Source organism: Equus caballus, chromosome 2, assembly GCF_041296265.1.
Source record: "Equus caballus isolate H_3958 breed thoroughbred chromosome 2, TB-T2T, whole genome shotgun sequence".
Lineage (NCBI taxonomy): Eukaryota > Metazoa > Chordata > Mammalia > Perissodactyla > Equidae > Equus > Equus caballus.
Window position 1 is genome coordinate 94,376,823 of NC_091685.1, and position 27,405 is coordinate 94,404,227.

General features: G+C 37.2%; 1 protein-coding gene across 27 annotated transcripts in view; it reads right to left on the minus strand.

Moving 5' to 3' along the window:
* Positions 1-2,494: 2,494 nt before the first annotated feature.
* GAB1 (GRB2 associated binding protein 1) overlaps positions 2,495-27,405 on the minus strand; it is a 118,538-nt gene continuing 93,627 nt past the window's right edge. For 9 of the 27 annotated variants that reach the window (XM_070258142.1, XM_070258148.1, XM_070258048.1 and 6 more), the window contains exons 4-10: positions 26,446-27,047; positions 25,114-25,199; positions 24,620-24,923; positions 15,295-15,388; positions 14,340-14,463; positions 9,114-9,236; positions 4,842-6,832 (exon numbers count right to left, since the gene is read on the minus strand). In XM_070258142.1, the coding sequence (XP_070114243.1) occupies positions 6,674-6,832; positions 9,114-9,236; positions 14,340-14,463; positions 15,295-15,388; positions 24,620-24,923; positions 25,114-25,199; positions 26,446-27,047 (1,492 nt within the window). In that variant the 3' untranslated portion in view covers positions 4,842-6,673. Of the gene's footprint in view, positions 6,833-9,113; positions 9,237-14,339; positions 14,464-15,294; positions 15,389-17,081; positions 17,172-24,619; positions 24,924-25,113; positions 25,200-26,445; positions 27,048-27,405 lie in introns of all 27 variants that reach the window. The other 18 variants (XM_023636494.2, XM_023636493.2, XM_005607919.4 and 15 more) reach the window with 3 other exon arrangements.

Genomic DNA, 27,405 nt, shown 5'->3' on the forward strand with positions numbered 1-27,405 from the left:
TAGAGTAGAGCAGAGATAACACTATATGGCTTCCAAGTGTAGGTCATAAGAGGTATTGAAGCCTCTGCTTGGTCTTTGGGATACTCAAGCTGCCTGGAAGAAGCCCACGTGAAGAGGAACACAAGCCTCCTGCCAACTTGTCAGCCATACGAGTGAACTGCCTTAGAAGTAGATCCTTCAGCCCCAAGATGACTACAGTCTCAGTTGACTATCATTTCATTAGAGACACTGAACCAGAATTGCCCAGCTAAGATATGCCTATATATCCACAGAAACTGTAAGAATAGACGATACATTTTTTTAAGCCGCTACATTTTCGGTTAGTTACATAGCATTAGATGACTAATACAATATTCATAACCTTCCACCTGATAAACAGTTCTCCATATTCTGCCCCTTTTCGTCTTTTTATACACCCCTCTTCTCACAAAACAACTAAACTAATAGCAAGCTAATAAATAAATTCTTCATGTTGTTCTCTTTTCGGATGCCCTCCTTTTTCCTTCTTGCCAATCCTCCAAATCTAGCTTAATCTCCATCTCTATGAAGCTTTTCTTGACTATGATACTTTGACAGTCTTTCTTTCGGTAGCTCATCGCTGATACCTCAGAAGTAATTATTTTCTGTCCCGTATCATTTATTATTTCACACATATGAATTTGTAAAGATAAAGAGAGTGCAGATTTCTTTGTTTCCCACAGCACCTAGCGCAACGCCACACATGTAGCAGCTACTCTAGTGAAATGATTTAATTTTTAATAGGTCATCATCGAGTAGAATCAAAATCTGAGACAACAGAACTTTCTTCTTAGTCTGAATTCCAGAATTATTCCTTTGTCTAAGGATTGGAATAAGCAACTTGCAGACTCACTGTTTTTACAAAGTTGATTTAAAAATAGTTTTAGAGGTAGATATATTTCAACTTAAACCTCAAAATCATTGCTTGGTGTATGTGTAAGAGGCACTCATATTAACGAATTGATACCTGTATCAGTCAGAGTTCTTCAGAGAATCAGACTGATAGGAATGACCCATCCATCCATCGGAAAGATTTATTTTAAGGAATTGACTCACATGATTGTGAAGGCTGAATGGTTCGAAATTTGTAGGGCACGCTGGCAGGCTGGAAATTCAGGCAGGATTTCTATTTAATGGTCTTGGCAGAATTCCTTCTGTGGAAAACCTTCAGCTTTTGCTCTTAAGGCCTTCAACTGATTGGATGAGGCCTACCCACATTATGGAGGGTGATCTGCTTTACTTAAAGTCAATTAACTATAAATGGTAATCATATCTACAAAACATCTTCTCAGCAACATCTAGACTACTGTTTGAACAAACACATGGGCACCACAGCCTAGCCAAGTTGACACATTAACCATCACAATACCATATTTGAGAAAATGGGCTTTTTAGGGGGGATTTATTTTTTTTCTTTTCTGTACCACTATACATGCCACACACCGAGTACTCCAAATGTTCTGGGCATCACACATACCACAAAATCAGAGACACGTTATGCTAAGAGTTAATCACCAAAATAACTATTAGTAATAAAAACCCTGGCTAACGAAGTATAGAGACATATCTTAGATACTTAATTTTCTATGCGTTCATTTATTTTATTAAAAAAATATTTTTTTGTAATATTAAAAACGGGAATCTAAGGGAGGAATGTTACCCATCACAACAGTTAATAAAATGCCTCCCATCACTGACTCAGCCTTTAAATATGCAGTAACACACATTCACAGAATTGCCAAGTTACTCCCCATAAAACTCTCCTAGAAAAACTGTAATTCAAAAAATGTTTCTATATCGGAGAAAGCAGCTTTTTTTTTACAGAGAAGTTATATGCAAATATCCAGAAGTTTCACCATTTACAAGGTGACAGAAAGACAGATGAGGAGAAAATGACCTCAAAGAAGATAACCTTTCCCTCCCTAAACTTCCGAAATATGATTTAATGTGAGTCAAGAGTTGTAAAACGCTGGGCTGAGTGGGCTAAAGGACTGACTGACAGTAATTCCTAAGGTTTTATGAAGTACCGGAGATGTTTGAAAACTCTCATAGAAATGAAAAAGCCCAGCCAGTTACCATTTCCCAAGTCATGCTTTATGTATAAAACGTATTTTCTGATGGTAAAGGTTGCAGACAGCCCCTTATTTATTGGCCTTTTACTCAACAAAATGGTGGCAGTGCGAACTAGATGAAGGAATAACAAGGGTGTGTGCATATGGCAACAGTCTCAGAAGCTTTTCCTATTTAGTGAGAGCCTGACTATGCTATTCTAGCACGACTTAGTGAGAGCCTTGTTGCAGAAAATGAGTGATCCTATAAAAGTAGGACTGGGAAGACTGGCAGCACTGTTTATTGCAGAACTGGGTTTTTGATTTAGAGACAGACTCTGAAGAAGGGTCAGAAATATCAATACATATGTCCTTATTGGTGCACAAGCTCAGTATCCAAATCAACTACTTGAGGTCTTGAAACCAAATTGTTTGAAAAGTTTTATTTGGTAGCAGAAAATATCTACAATTGGATCTTTACAAAAGAAAATGTGCAAGAGGGGAGAAATAAATTTAGACATAAGATTTTGCTGTTGAAATTTGGGATGATCATCAACAATCAATTTAGGTTACGAGAACTCACACAAAACCTTCTCTCTTTAAGTAAAAGAAGCAGAAACTGTGGTAATGGCTTGACTAAATATTTTGTAAAATTCATAACAGACATTATACTGAACTTAAAGATAAGTCTATGGAAGAGAAGACAAACTATTTCAAGCTGTAGTAGTATACAAACATATTTTGTCAGACTAAAACCAATTACCTCCACAACCTGACAAGCGATTTCTCATCACATCAAGTCCACGATGTCTACAATGTTCATTTACACCATGGCTTTTCATCTCATAGTTGTCAGTATTTTAAATTATATACAGATTTACAAATAACATATCCAATGCTATTGACAATAATTCTTATTCTAGCATATCTCTCTCTCTCTGTGCATCCACTCGATTTGGTCGTATGTACAATCCCTGTCATTGGCCTGATTGCTTACCTGACAATGGAGGACAAGACCTACCAAAATGACCCAAAGAGAGGAACAGGAAGGATGCCCACTGCATTGTTTCTAAAATTCTAAAGGCTTTGTATTCATTCAAGATACTAATACCAATATTTCAATGGGCCACATAAAGAGGCACTAAGAGTGTTTGGGACTATCCAAGAATTATGATCAATGTCTATGGTATAGTGTACAGGCATAAAGTAGCTAACATTTTAACAAAATATAAAAAATACTGTTTTCACTAAAAGGGGAAAGCAGACAATTTCCCACTAGTAGAAAAAAAAACCCAAACAAACACTGGTGTTCAATTTCCAGTTTAAATGCATTTATGAATATGGAGATAGTGACGCCCATTAGTTAAATGTAAAAAGAGTCCAAAAGAAATTATGACTTATGACCTTAATGTACCAGTATAGCAGTATTTCTATATCAAATTAGTTTATGATTAAATACAATGCTATATACACACACACACTCATAGTACCTTTATGGAATTCTCTAAAATGCTCACAGTAGCTTATATATATTGACAAAAATAAAGATGAAAATGTATAAACTAGAGTTTAGATAAAAACAATCTTTTGTAGCTTACTACCTTCTGTGGGTCAAATAGCTTAAATTATTCAAGTTTGAATTTTGATTTTTGAAAGCAGAACTGTACTTTGGTATTCAAACCTTCATAAAATTTTAGTTTTTCAAAACAAGGAATAAAAGGCAGAGAACATCAAACATGTGGGAGAAAGACTTCTGATTTATAACGTAACTGTCACACGCTTAATCAGTGGTTTTCAACTGATGTCTGGCCAAAACTCAGCTTCTTGAAGGTGACTGGGGTATTAAAAGAGTTTGACTCAAATTTCATTTTTATAAGTGCATTATTTTAAATAAAACAATAAAAATGCACATTCTAATGAGTCACATACGCCTATTTTATCATACTGGAGACTAATTATGTATTAACTTCTACTACCAGGATAATTTATTTTTGTATGAACCTTAGAATACAACTTCAGTTATCTCTAATTAAAGAGCCTCCTGAGATGTGGGTTTAAAACCCTTATTATTTGCACTTACTTATGTTTGTGTGAATCACAATTTTCTTGATAGTATGCAAATAAAACAAGGTATAGAAATAAATTGGCTGCTGAGGTTTTTTGGCAACTATCTATAACCTCAATTTCACATTTGTGTTATTCAGAAATTTTATTCTTAGTAATGGATTAAGATAAGTAAACACAAATGTGAACTCAAAATACATTTATACTGATAAAATGGACTTTTCAGGCTTTATGTATTGGAGTTACACAAAATTTCATTTAAAAAAGATTTTAGTGCTAAAACATGTTTAGAAAATACTGCTCTATAAGAAACTGTCTTTTAATTTGTCAATAATGTTCAATGTGATTTTGTTTTCAAGTAAACTGCCAAATACATTTCAATTCTTAAATTACTCTGCATAATGGGAAAATTTTCTATAAACTAGAGAGTTGTATGTCTTAAAAAATAACGTAAAAAATTAAGGAGAAATTACACTAAAAAATTCATAATTGCCTTAGACTCTTCTGATAGGCAGCTTTAAAGAAGATTTCTATTTTTGAATTAGTAATATATTTATTGTTGTGTTTTAAATCTCAAAATATGTGTGTCCTCCACATAACACAATTAGTATCTTCACACATCAACTGGCTTGTGCGTTTTGATAGTTTAGGCACATTTCAATGATTTCAGATTTTGTGGTTTCATTATAAAACAGCTTGCACACACCGAACTCAAACAATCTTTTTTATTTAAAAATCAACCTCAAAATTCACTTTTGGGTTTTAGTTTTTGTTTAAAAAGAAGCAAACATTTAAAAGCATCAAATGTTACGAGTCTACAATTCATCTTGTTATGAACATTTTTAGTTCGTGGAATGGGAAAATAAACCCATGACGTTGATTAGGCACAGTACTATGGCCAAGAGGCCAGAAATCAGGGCACATCTGTCGAGTCAGGCAACAGGTAGAGGTCAGAATGAGGAAGCCATGCCTCAGCTGCGGGCACTCCTATCTCTATGCCCCCTCCCAAAACTGTTAAGTCTCAAATCAACACATAAGAGATTGTATGTAGTTAACAAACAAACAAACAAACAAACTACTATACCTGCTTTCTAAATTACATTGCAAAGCCAAGACAGATCAATACAATTGTAGCCTCACTATATATAATTTGTGGTCTTGATATCCACGTCACAGGACCACGTTATACATGAGCCAGAACCATGATTCCTCTGGTGGTTTCAGAAATCTGGTTGGAAGAGGTCCATGGCTCTAAGATTTCACATTATAGCAAGGCGCCAACATTTCTTGAATTGGGGCAGTGAATATAAATCACAGTACAAAATCCTTAGTTCTTTTACTGGAAAAGCAATAGGTGCTACATATGAGAATCATTTATATAACATCTATTTTATTTAACAAAGGCAGATATAAAATATTAATTGCATAGGGATTTAAATATAAGGCCAAGAAGAATATTAAGTAAAGTTAAAAAAAAATCATAGGGCACTATGGTGTCAAAAGATTAAATTTCATTCTGAGAGTAATAAATCTGAATTGCTGTCTAATTAAAAATCACAGTATGTTGCTATAACTAACAGTGAATGTTCACTGTTTCATTAATTCCAAACTGGAAACCAATATTAGGACTAACAGGAACACAGCTAAAGCTCCATGTCTAAACCTGATCAGTGTATTAGCACATCAGTGCCTGGTACGTACCTGATTCATTATATAATCTATCTTCTGCAAGTAATGTAAAGTTTCATACATGTTAATAAGTGTGACAGCAAATATCACCCTATGCCATCAGTTTTGTAGGCTTACTTGAGAGTATAATTATTCAGTCTTTCCAAGGTGCAAGATCTCACCTGGCAGAATCCTCATTCATTGAGCCAAAAACACTGGAATTAACAAAATATGATACAGATCCACCAATGCAAACTAAATGTACATGAATCAGAGAACTAGGGCCTGACACCAGTACATACACTGCCCCCAGCCCTTTGGAAGGCAATGAATGCTGAGTCCAACTATACTCTCTAGTTGTAGGCTAATGGTTACCACCCACCTGAAGTTTCAGGTAGAAAGGTAAACTGTGAATCTACTTCTCATTTTAATGTTGTTAGACTGCAGTTTAAAGAGCAATTTCCCAATCTAAAAGTAGCTCAGTTAACTTAATAATGTTATCAGAGTAGTGTGAGGACAAACAAGAACTCCCAAAGGAATTATGTTAAGTACATTTGGGAATACCCAAACCAATGCTTTAAATGAAAAAGTGCATAAATACAGTAATACTACAAGTGTGTTAACTATAAAACAAATGTTTCTCTGGGAGCTAAACAATACTATTTTCCCACATTATTTACATGTTATGAATTGTTCAGATACCACAAAGCACCATTTACAGTCAGAGTTGCTTGATTACGTCTGGAGGGTCCTTTGACTTCAACTCTACTCGTCTGAGGATCTACCTAGAGTAGAAGTGTCAAATCATCTTCAGTCAAACAAGATTTATCTTTACAATTCAGTTCTCCTGTGTTCAGAGATGGCAGGCAATATTTTCATTTCACACTCTTGGTTGGCGTTTCCGACTCTGTGGACTGTCTGCCGTCTGTCCAGGCTTCCCGGGTGCTCTTCAGAGCCAGGGTCTTCTGTTGGTCAACCACAACATAATCCACTCTCTCATCTGCTACGCTGCTGCCTGAGCCACTGCTCTTTTGCTAAAAAGCAAAGAGAAAACCTCATAAAGTCCCACATATAAAGGAGTGCTTCTGAGTGATTCAGTCTTAAAACTGAATTTCAGTTTCATGTAGATACATATGGACTGTGAATAATTCTCAAAATTCTGCTTGGTCACACAATAAAGTAACATTACCTCAATTTAACAATATTGTTTCTCTCTTAACTATACGCTGTTTTCCCCTTAAATTTAAAATTATTATATACGAGAATTCAAACTAATGTTCCCATCACAGATGAAATTCTTATAAAATAGGGATAGCAGACACCCGGTTCATCTTAAGATGCACAACTGGCTTCTCCCTCCAGCTTTCAGCTTAAGCTTGACTTTTTCAAGTCCTGAGCATATGTATCAGTGTTTACTTTCAGAGCTAAGACATGTTTTTTGAAAAGCAGTATTTGAAGAATGGCAAACTGCATAGACTGATGGGCCCTGATAACTCCTAGAACACAACTAGATAGCAGCTAACTTAAAACAGACATCATTATTAACACACTGCTGGGCTCACTAGAAAGTGTGGGCAATACCCAAGGCATGAGGGGAACAGAGGGAGCAGAGAGCTGCTAAACGCTAAGGGCAGTATTGTCTTTAGGAAGAATGCCACTCTCAGCAATGCAATCAGAAGGCCCTGGGAGGGAGGCCATGTCGAACCTGAGACTATCCTGTTACGTTAAGGACCCCTGAAGGGAACTGAGGTGGTCCTAGGGTGGTAGCACAGCCCACTTCCTAGCAGGAGCAAATGCAAATCCTTTCTGAAGGAAATTTAGGTCTGCAGGATTCCCACAAACACGCTCAGCAAAATGAATTCACAACAAAAATGTATAAAACACACAAGGAAATGAGCCATCAAGAATGTGAGTTAGCAGAATAATAAACACAGATTCCGACCTCCAAGGACTTCAGATATTGAAATTATTGCATAAATAGTATCTTAAGAAATTATCCAAGCAAGCACAAAGAGACAAGAGGATAGAAAATATGAAAGAGTGATAAGAAGTACGGAAAACAGGCTCTGGCCCAGTGGTGTAGTGGTTCAGTGCTCTTCTTTGGTGGCCTGGGGTGTGTGGGTTTGGATCCCGGGGGCAGACCTACACACCACTCATCAAGCCATGCTGTGGTGGCATCCCAAATACGAAAAATAGACAAGATTGGCACAGATGTTAGCTCAGTGACAATCTTTCCTGAGCAAAAAGAGGAAGATTGGCAACAGATGTTAGAGCCAATCTTCCTCACCAAAAAAAGGGAGAAGAAGTAGTTCAGAAAATAGAATGAGATGTTCTAACTAATGTCTAATCAGAAACCTCAAAGAAGAGAATAAAAAGAGGAAAAGCAATATTTAGAAAGATATCCACTGAGACTTTTCTAGAATTAAAAAAAAGAATCCAGAAATAAAGACAGCACAACTTCTACCAAGCAGGATAAACAAAAAGAAATCTATGTCTAGATGTCTAGACACATTGTAGTGAACCTGCAGAACACCAAGATGCAGAAAAGCTCTTAGCACCAGCCAAACAGGAAAGACAGACTACCTGCAAAGGAACTGCAATTAGACCAACAGCATCTTTCCAACAGGAACGATGGAAGCCAATGATAGCAAACAGTTTCTTCTATGTGTTGAGAGAAGCTTACTGTCAATCAAGAATTGTGAACTCAAAAAAACTCTTTTTCAAGGATGCGGGCAAATTAAAGACATTTCAGTTCAACAAAAAGTGTAAGAATTTGCCACTAACAGACCTCCACAAAAGGATCTTCTCAAGGATGCATTTCAGGAGGAAGGAAAATGATTACAGAAGGAAGGTCTCAGAGACAAGGAATGATAACAAAAGAAGTTGGCAAACATGAAGGAAAATGTAAACAAACACTGTAGAATAAGAATACTACTAATGTTCAACTTGTGGGGTTAACAAAAGGAAAAACCTACAATTTTGGACAAAAAGAGCACATAGGTCAGAAGGGCAGTAATTTTGAGCTAACACTGGAAAGCGAGTGAAGACAATGATTAATGTTAGCGTTTGTTAAGTAAGCATTTCAATGGGAACTGTTGAAAGAATGGAAAGCGTGTAACTTCCATACTATTAGAAAGGAAAAAACTAATTTACTGGTTTCCATAACGTTGTTACTTGTGATTTACAAAACAGCATTAAGTAACAGATTTTATTAAATTTAAATTAAACACACTAATAAAATTCTCCCAAGGGAGATATGATTCTTCAGGTTTAAAATGTGAGCTAATCGTATTTACAGGATGAGGTTTCACTTACCTTACGTGGTGGCGTGGATTTCCCGGAATCTAAATCTAGGTCTAGGTATTCCACTTGCTTGTCTCCTTTGGGCTTGATCATAGGACTGCTTCCTCCATCGAGACTGTTACTGCCAAAAAGATTCTGAAAGTAGAAAACAACAAAATCAACTGTCAAGCATTCGCAAGACATACTGTTTCTCTCATTTGCTGTCTACTGGAGCCTAAATATTTATTTCAAGAGGACACAGCTTGAAGAAAAGTCTGCTTAGAAATTAAATGATCTTTTGGGATGGGGGGATATAAGTAATATTCAAAAAATTGACTGAAACAGCTTAGAGCAAGCTAAAAGCAGTTTCAAAAGTCAAACTTGGTTCGAACTAAGACTGGGACATCAAGCTACAGTTGGTTGCGATGGCTCAACTTGAATACTATTAAAATGCTCTCTCAATTACATTTGTTAACTACAGGATCCTTATATTCCTTGCTTTCAAGTTAAAGTTTTAAAGAAGTTCTATATTTTATTTAAAGGCTTTCACAATAAAATTAGTTTGGAATAAGTAGTTTGAGTAAAGGCTATGAATAATCTCTATTGGCAAAGTCTATTTTGTTTCAACGGTCTGGAGTTTTTACCACTTAATTTCCTGTCTTCTCTTAGCTTTATCCGTTCTGTCCCTAATAGAACCTGCACGATAGAAGGACTGTTGTCTAAAAAAGAGAGAAGAAAAAAGGAAGATGAAGGACAGCAATAAACAACAAGAACGAAACAGCTTGGGGCCAGAAAAAGGAAGAATAGCTTCCTCGGAACTTGAAGATCAACGCTAAATAAAAAGGAAAGGACAACAGGAACTTATGTCCCCACATACACCCTCTACCCTAATTGTGACAATCTCCTAAATGTGCTCCAACAAATGGCTTGTTTCCAGGCCTTGCTGCTTTTCACCTCATCTAGAAATGTTGCTGACTTCTCCTAGACAAGACTATATATTTATTAGGGACTTTCACCCTTGTGTCCTCTGTCATGTAGATATTAATGTTCACAGGCTATCGCAAACTTTTGAAGAAAGCCATAATCACGTAATGAACTTAATTTATACTTGTCATGATGAACAAAACAATTTGGAAACCGCATAAACTGGTTCTGTTGATTCTTTACATTGCTACGCCACTTCTTTTTACTCAGGTTTAACAGAGGAAACTGATTTCAGGAAAGGACAATTGCTAGAAAAATATTGAGTTTATTCCCTCATTTGTAAGCAGGGCTGCTGAGAGCCCGTATGAAACATTTTTGTGAATTAGAAAAAGGGGCTCCTTCCTCTGGGGCGACACAGCTCTGTGCCAGGGCCCACAGGTTTGTGAGCGGGACATGGTCTGGATTGCACAAACTCACAAATGCAGTACGTGTGTAGCCTACTGTACATACCAGATACTGTATGCAGTGTATTTATGCAGTAAACAACCTGCACAACTGAGTGTGATGGCCCTATCTATAGCAACAGATTTTTAAACCAAACTTATCAACTACTGCTAACAAAACATTAAAAAAGTATTGAAATAACATGTAGGGCATAAAAAATGTAAGCAAGTCTTGGTGCTTAACTAGTACAAATAGCCTTTCTCCTCCCCCATTTTTTTTCTAATTCATGAAGAAACTAAAATTTATTCTCTGAATGACTCCATATTTCATTCTCACAAAAAAAATCAAGCAGCAGTGTTATGTGTGTGCGTGTAAAATTTTGTATTCAAATGTGACCAACGAAAGAACCTATAGCTGGAATTTCCCTAACTGGAAATGCCTAGAATTGTTCATAGTATTGCAAGGCTATAAAAGGAATCTGTGAGTTTATACGACGTACACATTTAATCTCAAAAAGTTGCTCCTAAAGAGAATTTCTCGGAATTGCTAGTTAAACTGTTTTCTGTCTAATTATTACTAGAACTGGAACTTTTTTCATCTTTAAGTATTGTTAAAATTTGTGCCCCTACGAGGAAGTCTATTTGCTCTTGATCTAATCTCAGCTGGGAACAGACTGTCTCCGTGTTCTAGCTTTAACCCAATGTTTTCCCAAAACAGTTTAGAAAAACAGTAAGATTCCAGGAGTTATTATTTGCGTTCTGTGAATTAAAAAAAAAAAATACACTAGTGCTTTGTTCTTCTAAAATTCTTTCAAAATATGTAAAATTACTGAACATATTTTTGTTGTTACATAACATGTTATTGCTATCTAACTATATTTATGTCTTTAGTAATGATGACCTGTCACTCGAATTTCAGGGGTCACATTAAAGTTTCACTTCACGAATGTCTGACTTTGGATGTCTGTATAAATGAGCAGGGAGCATCAGCAGTTCACTGTTTCATTAGCCACCGTCTGCTCCATGGTCACCAGGATAGGAAATATATCATGCTTCAAAATTGCACTGGATAGAATTTAATCTTCAAGGTATGTATAAACCAGACTGGATCAGATCCTGTCTCAATTTCTCTAAGACTACTTTTTTACTGACTTCATCAATCCAAGCACACAATAGATCTTATGAATTTCTATGGTATTCCATTAATACACTAAGTTCCAAGAGGCGTGGGAAATATTGGTATACTTGTCACATTCTTTTGTAAGGAAGAGCTGTGTGGACTATGATGAGCTCTTGCAGCTGGTAGCATGAGGAGAGAGACATGGCAGAGTTGACTTTTCTACTGTCAACGACAGATGGATATTTTCACCTGGGACATTTTTGCTTATTTCTAACACTTAGGATCTAAGTACTTTCGAAATTCACCAGCTGGTGGTTATTTAGACACCTCTAGTGGCAGGTAAAAATACTGTTCTGGCTTAATGTTATAAAGCATGAAAGAACAATTTTATATTTTTATTTCCTTTGACTTTCTGATTGTAATCTTCTTCTTTCTAGTCTTTTCCCTTCACCTAACACTTACGACAAATCATATGTTCAAACTTTCCTATAACATGTCTTTTCCAAAGTTTTTATGGTTATTTACTATTTTCGGCAAAAGGACAGACTTTAGTATCTCAGAAAATAATTACTTTTGTAATAAAAAAAATTTATCCAACCACCTAAAGACGAAAATTGATGACAATATATACGCCGATATAGCATGAAGATTTACTCAGAATCTTACTAGAGACTATTTACTGTAACGAGGAAAAAAAATAAGTTAATAAAAATAATAAAACACGGGGTCTGGCCCCATGGCTGAGTGGATAAGTTCGCGCGCTCCGCTTCAGAGGCCCAGGGTTTCGTCAGTTTGAATCCTGGGCGCGGACGTGGCACCGCTCATCAAGCCATGCTGAGGTGGCGTCGTCCCACATGCCACAAGCGTCATCCCACATGCCACAACCAGAAGGACCCACAACTAAAAAATATACAGCTATGTACTGGGGGGCTTTGAGGAGAAAAAGGAAAAATAAAAAAAATAATAAAACACCACTCATCAAGTTAAAAAATAGTGACTTCAAAACCAGAAGTCAATTAATAAAAATTGCCCTGCCATGAAAAATTAGTGAAAACATTATTGATAGAGTTTGCATTCTAAGTCAGGGTTGACATAAATATTTTAAATTATCTTATTCATTTTTGAACACTTTATAAATTTAATAATATTTTTAAGGGTAAATTAGTTTAAGCACCAAATAAAGCTTTTCAAATCTCTTAGTTTTGTTCCCTGAACTGGTTTTTGCCTAAAGTCCATCAAAGATGTCAAATGAAGTCATTGATAGAATTAGACTTTATATTTTAAACCTCTAAATAGGACTGTTTTAAGAAAAATAAAGCCACTAAAATGTTACTCGTTCTAAATGTTGACATCAGATATTTGCTTGTCCTGGCAGATTCCCCCTGGTCGTGCCCCAATATCTTCTCTCCTCCTCCCAAGTGAATGGGATTTTTAGCCAGGCCCACTGTCCCTCAGAACAAAGGCTACATTTTCCAGCCCCTTCCACGTGGCCACAGAGACTAAGTTCTGGTCAAGAGTCCGTATATGGCAGCTCTGAGAACCTTCTCTGTGTGGCAGTCAGGCTGCCCCCCTTTCTTCTTCTCCCTTTCCTCCACTCTGCAGCTTGGAATGGGAATCTGTTGGCTGGAGCATCAATTTGTTCTATGGGAACAGCACACTGGAGAGCCGGAAGGGCCGGAATCCCTGAGGGCTCTGTAGCACAGTGCTGCCACAACCACCGCGGTCTGCCTGTCTCTGGACTTTTCCATGGAAAGGGAAAGAAAGGTCTATCTTAGGTCACTGCTAATTTGTTTATTTTCTGTTACTCAGAGGCTGAATCTCATCCTAACCGATACACTTATCTACCAAAACACAAATAACAGAGCAAGCACTGAATCTGATTCAAGGAAAAGCAAAAGCAAAATATTTTAAGAAATTAAAATTGGCTTGCATTCTTAAACATCTGAAGTATTTTCTGGCAACCACCTGATTTCTGGGAAACATAACACTTGCTACTATTATAAAATTCTTGTGCCTTGTGGTAACATAGCTAGTCTGAAATAAATTAGGATTGTAACAGATCTTCTTTAATCGTTAAGCCTTATCTAAGGGTGTATTATTGAAAGACTACCAAAATATCTGTATATGATCATTTCACCATGAGAGGGCCCTGAAGTGGGCCTGGAGAACTGCATTATAAAATGCTTTCAGTATAAAAGGTTTTCTTGAGTAGTTTCAAAAATCAAGTACATCGGGGCCGGCCCAGTGGCACAGTGGTTAAGTGTGCACATTCCACTGTGGTGGCCCGGGGTTAACTGGTTCGGATCCTAGGTGCAGACATGGCACCGCTTGGCAAGCCATGCTGTGGCAGGTGTCCCACATATAAAGTAGAGGAAGATGGGCTCAGATGTTAGCTCAGGGCCAGTCTTCCTCAGCAAAAAGAGGAGGATTGGCAGCAGTTAGCTCAGGGCTAATCTGTCTCAAGAAAAAAAAAGAACCACAAAAAACAAAAATCAAGTACATCCTAAAAGAAATGTAACTGGAAAACTTTTATGATTTTTGACTAATTTATATCTACTTTATAAATATTGATATTACACTTTGACTCCTCGTTGGTCTTAGACTTTGTGAAACTATTTTTAAAAAGCATTTAAAAAAGCTGTCTTTTATCCTTTTTCGTTAAGTATATAAAGAAAGATTAAGGGTATAATGTATAGACTGGAAGAAAGGTTCTAGCATGAACGATTTAGAAAGGCTGCTCAGGAAGAGAGAAGTTAAAATGACTTCACATACCGAGTCTTCACTGGACAGGTTTGGGTTCATGGGAACATAATTCTCTTCACTGTCGTGCGAGTCACTGCTCGAAGTTGTGCTGTGCACTGAATCTGGCCGGGGGGACATGGGAAACCTAGAGGAGCTAATTACAGAAATGATCATCACAAACATAAGCCTTGACGAAAACTTCTAAAATCACTTTCAAAATAAAAATGATAGTTCACACTTTCAGAAATATTCATTTACGTTTACATTTATTATACAGATTTATTATAAAACCATTTATTGTACACATTTAAATGCACAATTAATATGCACAGCTATATTGTAAGAGTATATTTTTGGGCATCAAGTTACAAAAAAGTATTGCTAGTGATTTGAGGGATAAATAGAAAGTCACAGATATAAAAAGGAAGATTTAAGAATTACTATTAAAAAAAACCTAACTATATATATACATAAAACATGAACACATATTCAGCACAGGTTTGCGACTTTGTATATTCTTTTCATTTCTCTATATACATTTAAATAAATCTTGATTAAATAATCCCCACAAGAAACTACCATATTTTCAATATCAGTAGTTCTCAGAAATTTCTAGCCTCATGAATTCTTAACGCTCTTAAAAATTATTGAGAACCCCAAGGAACTTTATTTGTATGGGTTATATCTATTGATATTCACTATTACAAACAAAAGAACATTTTTTAAAAACACAAGAGCATACAAATACACATTCCATTAGCTGTCACAACAATATCATCAAATATTATGTAGCCTCTGGAAAACTCCAGTGTACCCTCATGAGAGAGTGGAAAAAGGCAAAGGACATTTTAGTATCTTAATGAAAATAGTCTGACTTCACAGAACCCCAAAGGGGGGGGTGGTCCTCAAATCATCCTTTGGGAGCCAATGTTGCAGACATTTTCCATTACGACGAACCATCAACCTACGTATTTTAAAGACTTACTCTCGAGCAAAACTCCTAGTGATGGGAGATCTAACTGGGGCTTGTAATTCTTCCCATTCTGGCAAAGGTTTTATTTCTAAAGGTGCTGGCTTGGCTGAAATAAAAGAGAGAGAAAGAGATTTCAGCATACAGAAATTTGGAAAACAAAACAAGATCCTCTCTTTATATCTCTATTTATGTGTTATTGCCAGAGTTCACCTAAGACCAGCAAATTTCACACAGGAAATGAGGTCCATGGGTGTTATGTGATTTGCCCAAGGTTACACAGCTAAATAATCAGGGGCGAAAGCTAGATCAGATGCTGTTTCATGATTGCTGACTCAAAGTCTAAAGCTCTATTACAACATGTTGCTTCTTAAATTTAAGCAAATATTTTATGAATATAAAGTAAATGAGAAAGGGTAATAGGACCCAATTCCTTTACGATTACTTGATTTACACTTTTCATTTCCTTATTTCATTTTTCTCACTAGTTTAATCCTCAAATATGGAGATTTAATCTATGTAAAGACGTTCCTACTCTTCTACATTGGAGCATGAGTTATACTACTACACGTGAAATCATGTACAGAAAGTATTAAGTGCAAAACTTCGCTGACACCAAAAACCGGAAAAAAAGAATTAACGATCAAATCTTTTAAATTAATTCATGCCAAGTCTGGAAACAAAAAAACAAAGCAATACTTATAGCTTTAGATTTAAATTCAGTTCTGAGAAAACAATTACCTCAAATTTTTAGCTTAATTTAACCAACAATATCCTTTACCAAATGAAATAAAAAGAAATAAATGCTAATATTTTATTAGTTTTATTTAATAGTGGTCTTTACTTATTTACCTCATGATTGCAGTAATTATTATGCTAGCACATAACCACAGAGCACTCAGCCCTTTTCTTAAAGTCAAGACAGACATTTTTCAGAAATTTATGAAACATGCAAAGTACTGAAACAATATTATTTGTTAATATTAACTATATTTTAGGAGACTATTTAAATACATTAGGTAAATATTTTAGTTACATTTCACCCTACCACTCTAAAAAATTTGTTTTTATTTTTCCAGGTTTCCTCCTAGTCTTTGTCCATATATGTGTAATTTTAATCAACTATGTTAAAATTACCAACAAATTGTAACATAGGTAGTCATTTTAAAGGATTATCTAGATTCACTGAGGCTTATAACTAGGCATTTTTGTCAACTCAAATACAAAAAGCTCAATGTGATCTTGTGAAGGCTAGACTGATTTAAGCTCGAGTTAAAATAATTTTGCTCATCTATACACTTAAAATGGACATATACAGAATAGTGTGCCAACTGAAAGTATTTCTTTATGTTTCACTTTTTTTGAAACCCAAAGGCTAACAGCAGTTTAGTGTCAAATTCTAAGTAATGGCATAAAATAATTAATCCATGGAAATGATCTGTATTGTCTCAGAACAGACACATACATTATACATAAATACAGGGGACAACTGGAACTCACAAGCAGCTCACAAACAAGCTTAAAGAAAACAATGTATTGATATCTAAAAGGTTAAAAGAATAATGCAAAAGGACAAGACTCAATATCACATATTATCAAATATTTAACATGCTGCTGTTAATGGCATAACAAGTACACTCGTGGATTATGGGAAGCATTCACTTTAGAAATAACGTGCTGGGAAGCTCCATTTACAACAACAGTAGTACTTAAGACTCTTCTCCTTTACTTTTTAAGAAAAAACATCATAAAATAAATAAATTCCCAACGCCCCATCCAGCATGCGATGCTAAAGTACATACCCTTTCTTCTTGTAGCAAAGTCACCTATGGTTTGTGAATCAGTTCGCTCTAAACCATGGGGTTTGGGTCTTAAAATTTTAGGACTCTGACCTAATTGGTAAAAAGAAGACTCTCTTAATATAACGTTACTTTTTAACTGGAAAAATGGATTCTGTAAAAAAGCAACAGAGCCCTGAGCAGAAATGTTACATCTCAAAAGCATAAACAAAAGTTTGTTTGTGGAGAATATTTCAATCTTGTTACATATCATTCATGCTCAGTACAAGGGAGAGGAGGAAGCTGCATGCAACACTGTAATAAGCAAAGTGTTATAAAAGATGGTAGGGCTAAAGTGGGATAACCAGCCTGGTTAGTTGTTATCTTTATTTTGGGGAAGGGAGGAAAAACACGTGCCATGTTAGCTGTTAGAATTTCTAACATGTCTTAGAAAACAACCCCTCAGTCAGATCTCACTTACATCTTTTCTTTGAAGGTTGGTGTCTCATAAGAAAGCCCCAAGGCCTACTTCCCTACAATATTACTTTCTTAATTTGATGGAGATGTTTTAAAAACCTTAATCAGACTGTTCTTTCACCTCATGACCAAAGTCCCTCTAGAGAAGCAGGAGAATGTTACAATGTTCACTAATCCAAGATCAAAAACAAGACCAACACTTGTTTCCCATGGATACTTAGTGGCTGCCTGGTGGCATCACTTGGCAAAGATAAGATGTCTAGATTCTCGAAGTGCTGATTGTCTAGCTTCAATTTAAGTATGTGAAAGCCTTAATTCGGTGGCCATCATTTTCTTTTCATTCAATCTCTGCCACATACAAGCACTGCTCAAAGTCTATCAGAAGTACAAGGTCAACACCCAGCAGCTGGTCTCAGACACTTTCCCCATGAGAAGCCCGGATGCCAAGAGTAGCAATATCATTTGAATCAGTAATTTAAGCCACACTATTCTCAGTGTCACCAAATTTTCTTTTTTCCTGGAATTTACAAAGTTGTTGACATCTATGAGATGACAAAATCTTTGCTGATGAAATGCTGATATCTAGCATTTTACCCAAATCTACAAATTTCTTAAAATGTGATTCTCTAAGTTATAAGAAAGAAAAAGCAAAGATTCTCTAATTTTCTAAGTCAGACAGTTAATCCATTGAGTTTATTCAGAAATGAGGCAGGCCTAGCTTAAAATGTGACTGCTAAAATGTGGGGCCATGCTCCTACCCTAAGGCTGATCTATTCAGGGCCCACAACACAGGGCACTCTTCTAAAACAAAGGAGGATGTCAGCTTTTTAAACTCCTCAAAATAGTGTACTTCCTCTCAAAAAAAAGTAAGAGGCAGAGGGTAGGTTTTACTATAGAAAAATACGTTTATTTTACAGTTGAAAGGCCCTTTTAGACCAAATCCAGTTCTTAGTTTTATGGATCAGAAACTCCTAGAAACAGAAGAGGTTAAGAGACTTGCTCAGGTTACAACATTAATCAGAGGCCACAGGAAGGCTTCCTCTAGCCTCACCCTGCTGGTGTAGTGCGCTCCTGTGCCATGTAGCACACTACCTTACCTCTCTCTCTCCCTTCAGGGAAAAGAGAACCTTAGGAAATCAGTGTTCAGAGTTCACCTTTGAACTCCTCAGTTCAGTTTGAGATCTCACATCTGCCTGAATGCCACGGATGGCTGACACAGGAGTGATGTGATGTTTAACAATTGCAAACTGCTTTTAGAACTCCTTCTGGTCTGCTGGGGCTTACTCAGCATGTTCTCCTCCTCTTCTGAAAGACCCACTGTCGTTAGCTCTCAGCCGCCCCTCCTGATTTTTCAGTGTGGTTATCTACCTGTGGTCGCTCTTGGCATTTCTCAACTTTTCACCTTTGGCATCTTATCTGTGTTTGTGGTTAAATCACCAAGGTCACGTGACTGTGAAATTTACCTCGTTATGATTTTGTGCCATACTTCAATTGTCTGACAGGTCACTTCCAATTATCCTTCCGATACTTGACACCTAACTGACCATCTCTCCTCCAAACCAATGCCATCTCTCAAGTACTCTCAGGGGCACTCCCTGGCTTTCTTAATAGAAAAATATTGTATTAAGTGAGATTTTTAAACTGCTTTTGTAAAATGTACATGTATTTTCTACTCCATGCAAAGATTCAGGTTGATTTTAGGACAAAAGTTGTAAGGTGGAAATGGTGTGCTGAATTGCACTGAGTCACTCAGGCATTTTGTTACGTTTATTTCTTTATGTCCTTCCAAACTCAATTTGACACTTATGTTCCAGACAGAAATGAAAGTCATACCCAAATGACAGCTCAGTTTTACTTATGAGGAGAGAAAGGAGAAAAAGGGACTTTGGTTCTGCCTTTCCCGTTCGATCATCTCTAAACCAACGCTTCAAGAACCCCAGATTTGGAAAACTGGGCAAAGCACTCTCTGAGGAAGCTGCTGAAAAAAGTGTGATTTTTAACATTTTACATTAAAGCATCCAGGTTTTTTTTTTTTTCTATCATACCCTTACATCTTAGAAAGAGCTTTCTAGAAGCCAACCTGATGATTACTGGCCTGCATAAAACTCTTAAATGGTGTCCTCAGAATAATGCCCAAACTCATTAGCATGGATTATAATGCCTTCAGGGTCAGGCCCTGCAAGGTGTTTGACGTTGTTCTCCATTCATACTCTCCTCCTGCTTTCCCTTCCTTATTCCTTCCCTCCCACTCACAACTCTGAGCCAGTCCCTTCCCTGCTCTTTTTAAAGGATCTGGGCATGCTGTTTATTCTTGACTAGAAGATCCTCTGCCATCCCCCTCCTCTGCCATCATTAATTGCCGCTCGCCCTCTCAGACTTTCCTCAGGGGAGCTTAGCTCATAGCGCCAAGAGCTTACCTCAACCACAGCCCCTTCCACGCTAATTATGATAATGTGTTTACTTTTCTACTTTCTCCACTGGCCAGTGAGCTTCTTGAGGAAAGCCACCTTTTCTTCCTTGTTTTTGGAGACCCAAGACCTAGCAAAGGGAATATCCTATCACTGGTAGGTTGATGAACTGTAGTTCTCTTAAAGCTGGTGGTGTTTAATCTGATCAATGTCATATTTGTTTGTCCTTTAAGAGGGAACTGAATCTTGTTTCAAAAGTCATCCCATGGTCAAGACAGTCACATGAGGACATGTTTCGAATAAACAGATGCAATCCTCTGAAAAGTCCACACACTATTCAGTATTATTTTAATAGGTACTGCTTACATAAATTCAACTCAGAGTGGAAAACTTATTTTCCGTATTATTACAGGTTTAACTTAGCCTAATTTATTTACTCTTCCAAAGCTTTACAGATTTCCAGTAGGCATCTCAAAAATCAAGAAACAAAAAGAATAATTCACATTATTATCCTCTGCTAATTCTAAAATATAATAGCAAGTAGCATACTAAAAAGCTTTTACACTTGTTTTAACGTTCTCATTGTATAAAGAGGAATATAATAAGGATAGTTATATTGGAAGGTCAAGAATATTTAGTGGAAAAAAACTCACATGTAAAGGCTATGCCATCAAAATTTACTCCATACTCATTTCCTTTAAACTAATGTCAAACCAGAACTCTGACTTGAGATGCAAACTTTCAGACTTGTTTATTAAAATCCAGTTATATTTACTGGTATCATTCATTCTTCTTCCAAACATTTATTACAGTATAAAAGTACTTTTTTTTTTTTGAGGAAGATTAGCCGTGAGCTAACTTCTGCCAATCCTCCTCTTTCTGCTGAGGAAGCCTGGCGCTGAGCTAACATCCATGCCCATCTTCCTCTACTTTATACGTGGGACGCCTATCATAGCATGGCTTTTGCCAAGCCGTGCCACGTCCGCACCTGGGATCCTACCCGGTGAACCCTGGGCCGCTGAAGCAGAACGTGGGCACTTAACCGCTGCGCCACCGGGCTGGCCCGACATATGGTAGATTTATGTAATGACTTACTTTAAGAGAAGCCACAATAGATATCTTACAGAAACTTCCCATATTTACAAAATTTTGTTTCCATTAAAATATAAAAGTTTCAATTAAAGCAATCAAAACATATTTTGCCCTTCATTTCCAATGACTCATCTGCTTTCCTAATATTTAATAAAATACATGCAAATTATGTTTTCCTCCTCTGGTAATATACACAAAGCTTGGTTCAAAACAAATACTATGGTGACAGAAATACTTTGGGTGAAAATATAGCTACTACAAGTCGGGTGATGGACGAGGGGTCCATGAAAATACAGTAAACACAAGTGTTTAGAACATCCGTGTATTTCTGCAGCTTCAATTACTCAGAAGTATTCAAAAAACTCATCTATACAACTAACTACAGCAGCTGACATCTATAATTAGGGGTATAAACAACACGAGAATGTTACTCATTTATTACAGCTCCTTCCAAAGAAGACAATAACAGAAACCGGTTATATTGGGTGTTGAACTGGCTACACTGGCCTTTGAAACCAATCAAGTCATATTTGATAGGATTAGAATTGCTTATTATGAGGTTTGGTTAATAAGAAATACTAGAATAATAGGTTGAGTCACGTATCTGCTGTCAGAAAATTTGAAATTAAAACCGACTCATCTGATGCTATGTACAATGAGAAGATTTTCGTGACCAAATAAGACATTTGTCCTACAGTTTACATTTTTATGGATAAACTTTGCTCCAAGTCCTGAATTTGAGTTTTAAAATGTGTTTTTCTTGAATAGCTATAAGCGAGTTGACAAAGTTTGCCCTGTAATATCAAATATTTTCTCATGCCTCCTCTCTTGTATCATATATACTCAAACAGCAGAATAGTACTGAAAAAAAAGCAAAAAGCTTTTTCTATTACTACGGTTTTAGCAACCTCTTTATTGTTTTGCTAAATCTATTTTCCTCGATTTTGCTAAAAACTATGTGGTACTTTATTCTGGGTGCTTTCTCAGTTCATTTTGTATCTAAGCAAAGATACCAAATAAATTATCTGGCCAATGAGCTCAGGACTGTCTCTCATCAGTTCTGTTAATCTTTAAAAGACTGAACACAATCTCCAGAAGTAATCAAGAACCTACTTTGTTCTCTTCCACTGTAAAGTCACTGTAGGTTGGTTTAGAGGACTAGGACAATTAATCTAGAGATTAATATATTACTATAATATATATATACATAGAATACTATATATTCTATCTACTAGAATATATAGTACTTTTACTATGTACACGGGGAGGGATAATTATACATATATGTAATATATATGATATACATATAGATGCCATAGTATTATGATATATATATAAAATAATATATGAGGTATATGAGCTCTGTCAGACACAGATGATACTAAAAGCATATCATTATGATCTTAAAACTTTTTAACATATAAATAGGGATCTTTTCTGATTCTGCATTATGCTGACCATGTGGAATCATTAACTGTGAAATATATGGAGAATTTCCAAACTGTGTTCTGCAGAGCCCGAGGGGAGGATGGAGCAGGCAGGAGACCAGAGCAGGGAGGACTCGGCTTTGTGCCCTCACCTAAACCACGTCACCTCCACATTTATTGGGACACCTCAAGATATAAAACTGTTACGTATGGGGTTAAAAAGTAGAGGTTCACTGCTAATGTGCACTAATTACAGGAAAATAAGGAAAGAATCAGTTTAGCATTAAAATGAGTATTTCAATATTTCAAAGAGTTCACGATACATGTTATCTTAATCCTTCATCGATCTGTGGACTCAATTCTGAATCTATACATGTCCAAACATACTTTTGCATATTGCATGCAAAGAAGAAAATGACTAATAATGTCTCAATAGATGTAAAGACAAATAAGGACAAAGAGAAAAAAAAGGAAAAGTTAACAAATAAAAAAAGAGTGACGTTCACACCCTTTCTAAGATAACCATCCCTGATTACAGCCCTGCTGCCTGCGTTGTCTGGGTGGCTGTGGGTGTTACACATGACTGTCTTTGCAGCTGTCAGACCAAAGGTGGGCACTTGACCCAATGGCAGCCAATCTACGAGCTGGCCTACAATCTACCATGTGGCCTGGTGTGAAAAGACAAATGAGACCAATCAAATTCTCTCTGCACAATCTGAAGTGAGTAAGTAATGAACGAGGCGATTAGCAACAGATGTGGAGGCTACATAAGGACACATAAAAAGGAGCCACGAGGCAGAATCGAGGCCACCAAGGGGCATTGCAGGCCAAAGCTCTCAGATAGCAGAAACCACGTAAAGGAGAAGATACGCAGTTAAACAGAAGAGAAGAACGTGAGAGAGAACCAAGCAGATGCAAAGACCTCCCTTAGGACAGAAATGCAGAGAGAGCAGGACAAAGTGACACTCCCCAGCGTGCCTCAGTCCCACACAACTTTCTCGTTTCAGCACAGGGGTAGCCTTATTTACTTAAAAGCAAAACTAAACAAAACTCATTTTCTTAAGACATTCAGAATGAGTCTCAGTCTCTGTTCCTCACAGCTGGCACTCAAGTAGAATGAATAACGATCTAAGCCCAGGTTAATGAGAAATTTACACAAACATCACATGCTCTTAAAAAGCTAAATATAGCATGAGACTTTCCAAATCTGCTCAACTGCCCAGAAATGGCGCCGCTCACCACACAGCCAATATACCAACTTCTTTGGTTGTGGAGATTAAGTCACACTATCAGCATGCTGCAACACAGCTAGTTGTCTGGATTTAACCACTCAAACTTGGGTGCCCACTGCCAATTTGGCTCAAAAGGTTCTTTCACACTGAGTTCTTAACAGACCATGCTACCTTAGAATTTAACATTACTTATGAAGGCCAGTATGAAAGAATAGACTAGAAGCATCTATTTATACCCCAGCAAAGGCAGGATCACTTTTAAGAAGTTGTTATAGGAACAGAATGGAGAGATTATACAAGCAACCTCACTGTTCTTAAAGAATTATGCCCAGCGCATTAATCATCTCAGGTCAGATTTGACATTATATACTCTGGAGAAGAGGTGACAAAACAGCAGCCAAAGGCCATGTCTAGCTCACAGAAGTGTTTGGTTTGGTCTGCAATATATGTATATTTTTAATAATTAAATTGTCTGACAGAACTTAAAAATCAAAAGATAATACATATAAAATCTGAAATTTCTGGCTTCTCTTGATAGAACAGAAGATTTGCCTGTACAGGCCCATGTTATTTTCACAAGTCAACAAAGGACTGTAGCCAAGGAGCAGTTTGTTACTCCTTTGAGATGGGGCAAGGGCATTCTAGTTTCTCCTAATTCTCTCCTCTTGCCTGCCAATCCTTTTCAATATTTCGGTTTGTAACTTCTGCTCCAGAGACAGAAGACTTAAAAATCTCACCTGGGCATCAACATATAATAATTATTAATCTATGAGTAGCCATATTGCTTTACTTAAAGAAGTTGATAACTAAGGTAATATGAAATGCTCCTGAATTTCTAGTCCCAATTCTGTTTTGGATTTAAGGACACTTGAACGCAGATCTAAACTGGCAACCCCGACTCTTTTGCTATGCCAGGCTTCCCTTACCTTTCCTGTCTGGCTTGAGGTTCCTATCCACGGGGGGTGGTTCACAGTCTGCAACAGGAACTGGTCTTCTGGGAGGGGTCTTTGGGCTGGACCTGAAGCCCATGTGAGCAGGAGGGGGAACTTGCATTCCAAATGAAGAAAAATCAAACGTCCCTGGGGTCATTGGCACATAGTTTGCTTCCTGAATTGGTTCCGTAAAACTGCTGGAATGTTGTCGTGGCGGAGAGTTGGGATTCATTGGGACATAATTTTCATCCAGTTCTTCACTTGATACACTTCCCACCGTCAATACATTTTTGATTTTCTAAAACACACACACATTTCTTTTAATAAACAAAACTATTGTCAAACAGGAAAACGCAATTTTAAGTCACACCTATTCATATGGATGTGAAGGGACTTTTATTACAACATCTCATTTAGTCTCAGGGCACTAAGCACGAAGATTTTGACAATGAAATACAGTTGATGATGCCGAGGTCAATTATACTTACAAAGTGGTTATGGAAGCCTTCAAGTGAACTAGATCTGTCACTTGGAAATGTGCGTGGGATATCATAGCAGTCTTGAGAACTAGCATCTAAAATAGAGAACAAACGATCAACATTTCTTCCTAGCTTTCCCAGTTCTCTGGGTAATCAGGATTGACCTATTCTCTTTCTTCACACACAAGCACACAGGAACATGCAGACATACAGATTTTAAAAAGGATGCTCACAGAATATCTTGAATTGGCACATTAAACCACTAGAGAATGCAGACACTCACTCATATGCCAAGAGCACCAGTTAACTGATCATGACAGTGAGTGGATGTCTAAGCCTGTGATGAGATGAATTATCTAAAGATAGAGAAAAGAAATACTTGTATTTTCTCATCTTTTGCACCACCTTGGGCCTAACTTATATGTTAGTAACTTACAACCAGATTATACAGCTACTTCAAGAAGGGAGTTGGAAACTGGTATTGAATGGTTAAATAAGTATTGGTACAAGTACTATTCATGAAGTTTTAAATCTTTCTCTTCTCTAAGACAGCTGGATAACTCTACCCCAAAAGAGAGAAACATTAGCACACAGTTTTTAGAGTATGTGCATTTTAAACTTTGCCTTTCTGTTTTTAGGACTTGAAGAATCTCAAGAGTATAAAGCGGACTCGATTTTTCCCTTCTCGAGGTCTGTAACTTTTGGCAGGCTCTAGTATGAGTATATGTGAGAGGGTATAGGAATAAGTGAAATGGTTAAGGATAGAGAGAAGACTCAGACCTTTAAAAATAAATAAAACCAAGCAAACAAAACTCAGAATGGCTTGACTTGAATTGAATATCACCTGTTAGACAAAATATAAAAATTGCTTATCTAGGAAGGAAGGAAACGGAGCCCAACAGATGTGACACAGAAGCGGCCATAATGGCACACACACAGGAAAAGGTATGACTCGGAGGGGCTTTGTGGCTGGTCCATTTCCTGCTCCTCTGCCCTATCAGAGGGTCTACCTGCCCAGGATATACAGAAAGTGGGAGACATGGGTGCACGCTTCCTGAGGCAGGAAGGTAATACTAAGGCCATACTTCTCCAGGGATGAAAACGCCAACTCTTTCCTCCCTTCCAGCAGAACATGCACCCAGGCACACGTTGCACACACAAACACCCATCCAGGGATCTACTCAGACTCTGATATCTTCACTACATGAGTAAGTAACTGCGGGGCTGAAGAAAAAAAGGGACTCTCATTTCACATCATAGTGTGCTTAAAAGAACACATAGTCAGAAAAACAGACTTTCTATCATTAACCTCTAACATAGTAGAAGCCAACTAGAGCTGACCTTTTCGCAGCTTGTTCAAATCCACGGTGGAGATGGTATTGCTACGAGATGGCGGCACCCCTGCTATAGGGATACAGTGACTACTGTCAGTGTCTGAGGCCGTGCGTGGGACGCCGCACGTTTCCACAGGAGATCGGTCATGAGCCGGATGTGGTTTCGGTGGCCGAGGTGGAGGAATATCTGGAATAGTGTCTAGCTTTGACGTCTGTCCCAAGGTTCCTTCTGGAAATGTTCGTGGAATCTGGTAAGTATTACCAGGTGTTGGAGGAATGTCATAACTAATAGACACATGCCTCATCTGAGTCTCTACGCTCGATGTCCCGGATGGGGTATTAAAAACATACAGTTCTCCATCGGCTTCGGTACTCGATGGGGACACCTTTGGTAAAACATCGTGGGAATAACTCCTGGGCAGGTTATAAAGGCTCGAGTCTACAGAAACAGATGCAGCACGAGGTGGTGGAGAGTCATACATCATTTGCTGCTGAAAAAAGCCATTTACTCCATGTTTGCTCTGGGAGGAAGCAGGGTTTTTATGAGAAGGAACGTTATCATTGCAGTCTGTTTCAGAAGAGGTGGATTTGGCAGAATCAGCGTGTGTTCTAAATAAAAATTGTTAATGACAAAATAAAACATGGTAAAGACATAAGTCTACATTCTAATAAATATATTTATAGCTTAGCAATCAAAACACATGGCTTTTTTTATTATATTTTTTTGTGTGATCCATAAGATTTAAAGCATGAATCTTCCTTAGTTTCTATGATTATATACCAGACAACAAAACCGCCACCACAAAACCACCAAAAGCATTCTCCCTAATTCCTGTCTTGCACCTGCCCACACCCCCAACTCCACTTATTAAATCCACACATAAAACTGCGATCCCTGAAGCACTGGAATTAGAAGGGTACAAAACTCTGAGAAAGGTAAATGATTAAGGCATAGACACAAGGAATA